The sequence below is a fragment of the Panthera pardus genome, unplaced genomic scaffold, assembly GCF_024362965.1.
Source record: "Panthera pardus isolate Hobbes unplaced genomic scaffold, ASM2436296v1 HiC_scaffold_13, whole genome shotgun sequence".
In the NCBI taxonomy this organism is placed as follows: Eukaryota; Metazoa; Chordata; class Mammalia; order Carnivora; family Felidae; genus Panthera; species Panthera pardus.
Window position 1 is genome coordinate 49,057,600 of NW_026526688.1, and position 10,686 is coordinate 49,068,285.

General features: G+C 50.5%; 1 protein-coding gene across 1 annotated transcript in view; it reads left to right on the forward strand.

Moving 5' to 3' along the window:
• LOC109262342 (L-gulonolactone oxidase) overlaps positions 1 to 9,962 on the forward strand; it is a 34,974-nt gene extending 25,012 nt beyond the window's left edge. The window contains exons 7-12 of the mRNA XM_019440849.2: positions 299 to 406; positions 1,245 to 1,321; positions 6,669 to 6,818; positions 7,677 to 7,841; positions 8,337 to 8,427; positions 9,201 to 9,962. Of these exons, the coding sequence (XP_019296394.2) occupies positions 299 to 406; positions 1,245 to 1,321; positions 6,669 to 6,818; positions 7,677 to 7,841; positions 8,337 to 8,427; positions 9,201 to 9,329 (720 nt within the window). The 3' untranslated portion in view covers positions 9,330 to 9,962. The remainder of the gene's footprint in view (positions 1 to 298; positions 407 to 1,244; positions 1,322 to 6,668; positions 6,819 to 7,676; positions 7,842 to 8,336; positions 8,428 to 9,200) is intronic.
• Positions 9,963 to 10,686: the final 724 nt, after the last annotated feature.

Genomic DNA, 10,686 nt, shown 5'->3' on the forward strand with positions numbered 1-10,686 from the left:
GGCACAGAGGTGTCAGGTACCTTGCTCAAACTCATACCGCTAGGAATTGTTCAAGCCGGGACAAATAAGAAACCATCTCTATCCTCTAAGCTGCTGGGGGAAGTCACCATGCAAAAGGACCACTGATGTCCAGCCTATTACAAGCCACATTCCATGCCATTTGATGACGCTAGGACAATTTTAACTATTTTCTCTTGCTGGGGAGAAACTGAGGCACCCGCGGGCCCTGACTTCCAGTACTTTCCCGCCATCAGCCTGGACCCACGCCGTCTTTCCCTTTGCCTTCTGCCGAGGTCAGGTTCTCGACAACCTGGACAGCCACCTGAAGAAATCCGAATACTTCCGCTTCCTCTGGTTCCCGCACAGCGAGAACGTCAGCGTCATCTACCAGGACCACACCAACAAGGTAGCGACAGCATCATTCCCGTCCTCACGCACAGCCTGCAGAACCCAGGGTGGCTGACCTTTGTCCTTGTCCCGGGTGGTCAGTGAGGTGTGAGAGGGAAAACGAAGGTGGGCATCACTGAGTGTGAGGACAGAAGCAGGCGAGGCGGCAGGGTGGAAGGAGGAAGGAGAGTTGGCCCAGTAAGGGTCTAATGTGACCACAGGTAAGGATGTGCAGGAGTGAGGTCAGGGGACAGCCTAGATGCGGGAGAGGGGAGCAGAGGTGTGGGGAGGCCAGGACAGGATGAGGTAGAGTACCAGGCAGCTGGGCTATCCCTCGGACCACCTCCACCTTCCCTCCAACGCCCGTCTTGCCCACCCCCACCTGGACAGGTGAGGAAAGCAACAGTTTTGTCTCTCCTCCATGTCCTTAGCCAATGAGCTGCTTCTCAGCAGAAAAACACAAAACCATCACCTAGGATGAACATTGATGGGCCACGTCAGGCAAAAGCGATGACACTTACTGTGTGTTACAGGGCTGGCATGGGGTTTGTAAACGGTGATCGCTGGACACCTGCCTCCAGGGCTCAGAAGGGGAGGGACAGATGCACATCGTCATCTTGTGCAAAATAAAAACATACCTAAAGACATAAATATGCAGGAAACGAAAGGGGTGGGGCATGCAAATTGGCTGGGTCACCAAGAAGTGAGGCTTTCGATTGTCCTGGCAGGTGGGTCACCCCCTCTACACACACATGCAGCCACTCTTGGACACACCTCCCTGTAGGGGGACACTATGATAATAGGTCAGAAAGCAACTGAGCTCTGGCCCTGAACTGATTACAGATTCTTCTCCCCAGCCCCCCTCCTCTTCAGCCAACTGGTTTTGGGACTATGCCATTGGATTCTATTTACTGGAGTTCCTGCTCTGGATCAGGTAGGAATGCAAGGTACCTTCTTCCAGCATCTGCCATGTGCTGTTGAGGATGTGGTCCACCAAAAGAATAACACCCTGGCCTTTATGCATGTAAATTAGGGTCTAGGGCAGTGAATTTTCAACCCTGCCTACACATTCAAATCACCTGGGGAGCTTTTTATAAAATGCCAGTGCCCGCGTCCCACTCTTTGGCCCCCAAGTGATGTAAATCTCATAATGTCCTGTTTTCTACCCCCTTCCCAGCCTGACATCTAGGCTTATGCTCAGACTCCATGTCTGCTGGTAGATACGTAACTCTCAGCGATGGGGAAGGTTTCATGGGTTCTTGAATGGTAACTTTATATCCAGCCAAGACATGGAATGACATGATATAAAAATTTTTTGAAAAGTTTTATACAAAATAATATAGAAAACATATTAAAATAATAAGAATAACGTGGGGTGCCTGGGTAGCTCAGTCAGCTGAGTGTCTGACTTGATTTCGGCTCAGGTCATGGTCCCAGGGTCGTGGGATCAAGCCCTATATTGGGCTCTGTGCTGAGTGTGGAGCCTGCCTAAGATTCTCTCTCTCTCTCTCTCTCTCTCTCTCTCTCTCTCTCTCTCTCTCCCTCTGCCCCTCTCCCCCACTCACTCTTTCTCTCTCTCTCTTAAAAAAAAAAAAAGAGTAATATAATAAGCATCCACGTGGTTACCACCACACCAGCTTAAGAAATGAAACAACATGAGTACAATTGGAATGGTCTTTATGTTACAATTTTTTTAACGTTTATTCATTTTTGAGAGACAGAGAGTACAGAGTATGAGCGGGGGGGAAGGGGCAGAGAGAGAGGGAAACACAGTATCTGAAGCAGGCTCCAGGCTCTGAGCTGGCAGCACAGAGCCCGACACGGGGTTCGAACCCACGAACTGCGAGATCATGACCTGAGCCAAAGTCAGACACTCAACCGACTAAGCCACCCAGGCACCCCAGGAATGGACTTATGAAGTCCCAGACCACACTCTCCAAGGGGTAACCAAGAAGTAATCACTACCCTGAACTTTATGTTTATCACTCCCTTGCTTTTATTTATATTTTAGTTTTATGAATCCTGAAATCAGAAATTTGGTAATTCAGCTTCGATAGTGATAATTATCCATGTTGATATGGATAGCTGTGATGAATAATGATTAGTCATTTTTCACTGTATGCATTTATCACAATGCGTTTATCCATATTCTTTTTTTTTTAATCCATATTCCTAATAATGGGTATTTGGGTTATTTCCAAGATTTTTTTTCGTTTTTCTTTTCCTTTCTTTTCTTCTTTCTTTCTTTCTTTCTTTCTTTCTTTCTTTCTTTCTTTCTTTCTTTCTTTTGCCATTACAAACCATATTGCTGTGAGGATTCTCAACCACTGCTCCTGATGCTTTTTTTTTTTTTTTTGTCTTGAGTATACTCATGAGTGGAATTCCTGGGTCATCGAGCATGAGTATCTTCAGGCTTATCAGATCAAATTGTTCTCCCAAGTGGCTATACCCAGTGACCTCGCCGCACACTGTAAGATTCTCTGTGCCCCACAAGCTGGTCGAGATCAAAATTTTACATTTTCATGTGACGTGTATTAAATAGTATCTCACTGTGGTTTTTAATTCTTATTTCCATGCTTACTTGTAAGGTTGTGTGGTTTTTTAGTATATTGATCCTTTAGATTTCTCTTCTATGAAGCACCTGTTCATGTATTTTGCTCTTTTTAAAAATTGGGTGGGTATTTTTTTCTTATTGTGCTGTAGGGTTCTATGTATATATTTTGAGCACTCTGTTTCTGGGCTGCAATACCTCCTTGTTTGTTCTGTCTTTCACTTTTATGGCTTTTAAAAAAATTTTAGTGTTAGATGTATTTAATGTTAGTATAGTGAAATTTAGCTGTTTGTTGTTTTACCTTTGGGACGGTGTCTTCATAAGAAATCCTTGCCTACTGAAAGGGCATAAGAGCCCATCAAAGGTGGCACTGATGACAGGACCTGGGAAACTAGCTGGAGTTCTTGTCGGTCCTGGACGTGGCTGAGACCTTTGGCACCTGGCATCGGGTCTCCTCAGGGTAGGGGAGCTACAGGTGCACGGATGGGACTCACATTGGAGTGACTAACTGCCTGGAAGGTGTTAGGAGAGAGAAACTCAACACAGGACTTAATGCATCTGGGCAGGCAAAGGACAAGGAGGAAGCCGGCCTGGGGACCACGATCCAGCAGATTATGGGTGGGAGTGAGAGTGGAAAATGCCCCACCAGGCTTTCCCTCTAGCTTCTATCACAGCCTCTCGGCAGCTTTATGTGCGTGTGCCTGTGGAGCCCGATCCCAGTGAGCGCGCAAATAAATTGGGCTCTAAATCACAGCTGCCACTTCCTGGCCCGAGTGGGTGCTCTGTGAGAGCTCCACAGCCTCTGAGTTCAGCCCGTGGGGCTTTGGCTTAGCTGCTTCTGGAAACCGTATCCACCCAGACTCATCCCCGCAGCTCTGGGGTGCACACTCAGCCGTGTGCCAGAGGTGCAGGAATGAATGGTGAATAACAGATTGTACTTGGTGGTTTAACGGCTACTTCACAGTAAGACTCACTGTGTCCCTGCAAGGTCAGGAACCCTGCCTGTCCTGTCACACTTGATCCCCAGTGCCCCAAGCAATGCCTGGCACCTAGAGGAGGCCCCTAGATATTTGTGTAAGAAATGCCACATTAAAGGCTTGGTGCCTGTCTTTGAGGAGTTTAGTAGTGGTCCACTGTGGGAGTGATGACGGTGGCCATAGCTGACCAGGACAGAAAGGCAGGCTGTTGGTTGGGAACAGGTCCCTGGGGGTGACCCAGGGCCTAGGCCAAGCTCAGCTCCTGTGGTTAGAACAGCCTACTCCTGGGGGCCAGTGGAAGCCCCACCACAGCCAGCTGGCCTCTAAGACGCCAGAGAGCATCTGCCTTGAGACAGACGGCATCCGTCTCCTACCCCGCCCCTGAAGCAAGTACCCATGTACCCTTTCAGAGTCCCCGGAAACTCGGCAGCTTGGGGCCATGGAAAGAGCATGAGTTTTGGACTCAAGGGGCCCTGGACTCTGATCCATACCTTCACTTCCCTGCTGTGTGACTCTGGGTAAATCGCTCAGCCTCTCTGAGCTGTGGTTTGCAAGTACATAAAGTAGAGCCACTAGCAACAATTGGGTTGTTTACTAGACATCACTTCCCTCCCTTCTCACAAAGGCTCCTGGTGCCCCCACTAAGTGGCAAGATGCAAGGGTCTGGGTCTGCTGTTCTCTGTAACCCCCATGAGGTGCTCTGAGCACCTGGAAAGGATTTTTGACAGACAATGAGGCGGCCGGGATGAGACCAGGGACAGGCCTCTGGGGAGCGTGGCTCTAACAAGAGGCTACCCGCCGGGAGGGAGAAGTCAAACTAAGCCTCGTTACCAGGAGTCTTGAGTGACTCCAGGAGAGGCACACGCTACAGCTGGCATGATTAGAGCCAGTTCAGCTCCCAGGACCCCGAGCTGGCAGGAGCTGGGTTCGTGAGTGGGATGACTGGACAGGCCCCTATAACCAGCCTCGGGGCTGATGTCCTCTTCAGGTGCATCTCTAAAAGAATTGAAAACAGGGTCTCTCTCTCTCTCTCTCTGGTTTTTGTTTTTTTTTTGTTTTGTTTTGTTTTTAGACAAAATGTGAGCAACAGCAAGAGAGAAGGGTAGAGGGAGAGAAAGAGAATCCCAAGCAGGCTCCACGCTCAGTGCAGAGTCTGACATGAGGCTCAATCCCCTGACCCTGGGATCATGACCTGAGCAGAAACCGGGAGTCAGACACTCACCTGGCTGAGCCACCCAGGTGCCCCATGAAAGCAGGGTCTTAATGGCGGCCCTCTTGCACTATTGGTGGGAATGCAAACTGGTGCAGTCACTCTGGAAAACAGTGTGGAGGTTCCTCACAAAATTAAAAATAGACCTACCCTAGGACCCAGCAATAGCACTGCTAGGAATTTACCCAAGGGCTACAGGAGTGCTGATGCATAGGGGCACTTGTACCCCAATGTTCACAGCAGCACTCTCAACAATAGCCAAATTATGGAAAGAGCCTAAATGTCCATCAACTGATGAACGGATAAAGAAATCGTGGTTTTTATATACAATGGAATACTACTTGGCAATGAGAAAGAATGAAATCTGGCCATTTGTAGCAACGTGGATGGAACTGGAGGGTGTGATGCTAAGTGAAATAAGTCAGGCAGAGAAAGATACCATATGTTTTCACTCTTATGTGGATCCTGAGAAACTTAACAGAAGACCATGAGGGAGGGGAAGGGGGAAAAAAAGTTACGGAGAGGGAAGGAGGCAAACCATAAGAGACTCTTAAAAACTGAGAACAAACTGAGGGTTGATGGGGGGGTGGGAGGGCGGGGAAAGTGGGTGCTGGGCACAGAGGAGGACACCTGTTGGGATGAGCACTGGGTGTTGTATGGAAACCAATTTGACAATAAATTGTATTGAATATATTAAAAAAAGCAGGGTCTTAAAGACATATTTACACACCCATGTTCACAGCAGCATTATTCTTCACTTGATCTTAGCCAAAAGGCCGAGAAGCGATACAGCAGCATTATTCTTAATAGCCAAAACGTGGAGGCAAACCCAAGTGTCCAGTGCAGGAGTGGATAAACCAAATGAGGTCTACGCTTATAATGGCATCTTACTTGGCCTTAAAAAGGAAGGAAATTCTGGCACAGGCTACAACATGGATGAACCTTAAGGCCATTATGCTAAGTGACATAAGCCAGTCACAAAAGGCAAATACTGTATGATTCCACTTACGTGAGGCCCCCAGAGCAGTCACATTTATAGAGACAGATAGTAGAATCGGGGTCGCCAGGGGCTGGCAGGGGGAGCAGGGGAATTGGGGACTTGTTTACTGGGGACAGAGCTTCGCTTTGTGGGATTCTGGGGATTCCTTGCACAACAATGTGAGTATACGTAACACTTAGTGCTAAACCTCGTACTTAAAAATGGCTAAGACGGCAAATTTAATGTTAGGCAATTTTTTTTTACCACAATTAAGAAGGAAAAAACCCCAAACACTGAAAACCAGCTAGCCCTCACTAGGAGGGTAGTGGCATGCATGGGGGCGATCCAGAAGTGGCTTCTGGAAGTGTTGGGAGGGTGATTTGGAATGCTATCTGCATCCCCAGGAAGGTTTCCAAGCCGCACGTAAGTGGGAGTGGCAGAGGTTTGGACGGAACCTCCCGCCCTCCCCCCGCCCCCGCCACAAGGTTTGTAAGCACACAGGCGGCACTCACTAAGTGCTGGATTGTATGATTACTGATCATCCCTCTGCCCTGCCCCCTCCAGTTCCTTCCTGCCAGGCCTCGTGGGCTGGATCAATCGCTTCTTCTTCTGGCTCCTGTTCACGAGGAAGAGGGAAAGCAGCAACCTCAGCCACGAGATCTTCACCTATGAGTGCCGCTTCAAGCAGCATGTCCAGGACTGGGCCATCCCCAGGTAGGGGCCGCGCCGGCCGGGCTGCAGGGGGGGGTGGTCAGTGTCCAAGGGACCCCCTTCAAGGGTGCCCCACGCAGCCCTGATGCGTACTCTGCCAACCAGGCTCCTGGTCCTACCTATCCATTATGAGTAGGGGGCAAACTGGAGGCTGAGTCCCCTTCTGGCACCCTTGTGCCAAGCTGTTCTACCTCTGCGGGGACAGCAGCCTGGAGGTGGGTCACGGCAGGCTCGGGCGCGGAGTATGGGGCTTCCTGCCCGGCTTCTTGTTGCTCTGGAGAGCTGTCCCCTACATTCAGTCCCTCGAGGGGCAGCGCCCACCTAGCATGCCAGGGGCTGGGACTCTGCCTTGGGCGGCAGCCCAGGTAAGAACCTAGGTGAGGTCTGTAGCCCCAGCTTTCTCTCTGAATGGTCCCCTCTCTGTCTCTCTCCAGGAACAGGGGGGAAGCGGTGCCCAGGGCTTAGGCGAGACCTCTGTTACAGTGTTCAAGGGCTGGGGCACCACTCTCCCAGCGGGAATATTAGAACATGCGCAAGTGTTGCAATCAGACTGATTTTACTCTGTCAGAAAAGGAAGAGGCCAAGGGTGTGGGGCAGCTGGGGCTGGACACCTGAGAGGAGCCCCTGACTGGGTGGGGGGCCCAGGGCAGGACCAGGAGCAGGAGGCAGCTCTCCAGCGGAGACACTCACAGGCTCCATTTCCACGCGGAGGACTTTGAGAGCAACCGCTAAACGTGGGCCTCCTAGAAGCCGGGAGCCCCCTGTCCCTGGGGGAGGGAGGCAGGCATGCAGAGCCTCGTGTGATGGCTCCCGGAGGCCCTTTCCCAAGGCCCGGGTTCTGCCCCCCTGGGCTGCATGCAGAGAGAAGACCAAGGAGGCACTGCTGGAACTGAAGGCCGTGCTGGAGACCCACCCCAAGATGGTGGCCCACTTTCCCGTGGAGGTGCGCTTCACCCGGGGGGATGATATCCTGCTGAGCCCCTGCTTCCAGAGGGACAGCTGCTACATGAACATCATCATGTACAGGTGACTGGCTCGCTGGGAGCGGTGGGGCTGGGGGAGGCAGCCCCTCAGCTGAGAAAGACCCTCCTTCAAGGCCAGTTCAGATGCTGCCCTCTCTAGCGAGACTTCCTTGATCCTGGCAGCAGAAAATAGTCTCTCTTCCTTGCGTTCCTACAACTCCCACTTCCTCCCCGTAGTACTACAATAATTCATATTAATCAATAGGTAACGTTCATGTGAATAGCCACCCTGTGTGAGATGGATGTCATGCAACGGCAATTGCATGCCGTCTCATGTGCCTACCCTAGTTGATGGTTCTGACAGCCTGAAATGCTGTGTTGAGAAGGATTCTGAAGCCGGGTTTCAGTTAAGCAGAGAAGGGGGCCCCTGGGTGGCTCAGTCAGTTAAGCACCTGACTCTTGATTTCGGCTCAGGTCGTGATCTCATGGTTCGTGAGTTTGAGCCCTGCGTTGGGCTCAGGGCAGGGACAGGGCCTTACCTCCTTCTGCTCCCCACCAGGCCCTATGGCAAGGACATACCACGGCTGGACTACTGGCTGGCCTACGAGACCATCATGAAGAAGGTCGGGGGCAGGCCCCACTGGGCCAAGGTAAGATTTGCCAGGGAGTGGCTCACAGGGCCATCAGCCTGGCAGCTGCTGTGAGCTTGGGGCCCACCAGAGGGCGCCTCTCTTCCCTGTTCGTCTGCCTGACCAAGGCTCAGAAGTTGGGATCCAAGGGCTAAGCAAGTCACAGGAAGGAAGCTGACCCAGGCCCAGCTTCCCCCAACGTTCATGTTCCAATAGCTCAGTGATTGTACTCCGTGAAGTCACCCTGAGAGTTTTCAGAGAAATTTCTCATCTCTCATTTTATTCGATTCTCATGGAAACCTCTGTGAGCAGGGTAAGGCAGGAGTCAGTGAGCCCCTTTAACAGATAGGGAAACTGAGAGTCTTCAGAAGTGATGGGACTTACTAGTTAGCAATAGAATTGGGGGCAGAGCCCTCTCCACTGTCATACTGTGGGGTGGTAAAGGGAATCCAGAGTTTAATGTTAATGCTGTAACACCTTCCGTCTTTACCTTCCAAGAACTTCCTCTCTTCTGTTTGGGTCTTTACATTATGTGTGTACTTGCATGCATGCTTGTGTGTGCAAGCATATGTGTGCACACATACACATGCATGTGTAGGTATGGGTACATGCATTTTGTATGCATGCACGCATGTGTGGTTAAGTGGATACATGTGTGCGCATTCACGCGTGTGTGTGCCTGGGGGTGGGAGGGTCACGTGTGCAGGCATACAGACACAAGGCTGCCTGTTTGCAGCCCCACTGAAACGTCAGCTCTAGGGAACAAGGTCTGTTGTGTCTGGTTGCTTCCACAGGCCCACAACTGTACCCGGAAGGACTTTGAGAAAATGTATCCAGCCTTTACAAAGTTCTGTGCCATCCGAGAAAAGCTGGACCCTACTGGGATGTTCCTGAATGCGTATCTGGAGAAGGTGTTCTACTGAAGCAGAAACAGAATAAATTGAGCGAACCCCATCCCATCCCTCAGGTCCACCTCCAGGAGGTTGAAGGCTCAATGTCCCCACTGGCCCGATGGGGAGCAGACCTCTTTCCGCGGGCCCTCTGCCACGGCACCCACAGCTGCTCCCACCCACAGCCGTGAGCCTGGATCTAGGCAGGGCTCCCCACTCTCTTCCTTCCTTTATCCCTGCAACAACCCCATGCAAGGAAGAGCACCCAAATCTCTACATCTCCTTGCGGCAGCCCTCTTCCCCGAACCTACAGTCACCACATTCTTTCCCAGGAAATAGAGAAACCCTGAAATGTTATGTTTCTTGAAGAGGGCAGGCCTTCGGTCATTCACAGCTTCCACCTGCCGGCTAGTTGTCTGTGACTCCAGGGCCCCCGTTAACGTGTGTCTGGGCACAGCAGTCCTGTGTACTGTGTCCTGCCTCCTGTCACCCTTGAGGGTTTTTCAGATGCCCAGGTGCGTGCCCACCTGCCCTGGGACTGCCCTCTTCCAGTTTCTCCCCGTCCCCCTGACCTCCCATCCCCTGACCTTCAAGCATGGCTGCTTCAGGGGATGTTTGGGGAGTGGGACTCTCCTTGCCTTCTTTTAAATAAAGACCAAGAATTGATTCACTCTCTGCACCCTCCTCTTCATCTCCAGGTAACAGGAGGCTCCCTAATTTCCTGGCTTCCCTCCAGAGCTCATGGGTCTTGAGCCTGCCTGGAAAATGTCCTTCCCATTCCTTTTGCAAACTTAGTTTCAACTTGCCTCTGACCTACCACACTTTGTGATCATTCTTTTGTGAGCATTCATGGAACATCCAGTAGGTGTCAGGTGCTTGGGGGGATTAAGAGAACATTAAGACAGGTTTCTGACCTCAAGAAACTTATATGCTAATCTCCTATCTCATAAAAGGATAATATCCATGGTATGTGAGGATCTCTTAACAACTCAACAACAACGACAACAACAGATGTATGAATAGGCAAAGGACTTGAGTCGACTTTTCCCCAAAGAAGATATCCAGATGGCCAGTAAGCACATGAAAAGATGTTCCGCATCACTAATCATTAAAGAAGTGCAAATAAAACCTCAATGAGATATCACCACACCCATTAGGGTCACTGTTGTTAAAACAAACAAACAAACAAAACCAAAAAAACCTCCAAAAAATAACAAGTGTTGGCAAGGAGGTGGAGAAAGTGAAACTGTTGCACATTGTTGGTAGGAATGTAACATGGTGCGTCCATTCTGGAAAACAGTATGGTGGGTCCTCAAAAAACTAAACATAGAATTACCATATGATCCCGCAATTCCACTTCCGGGTATATGCCCAGGACTGAAAGTCGGGC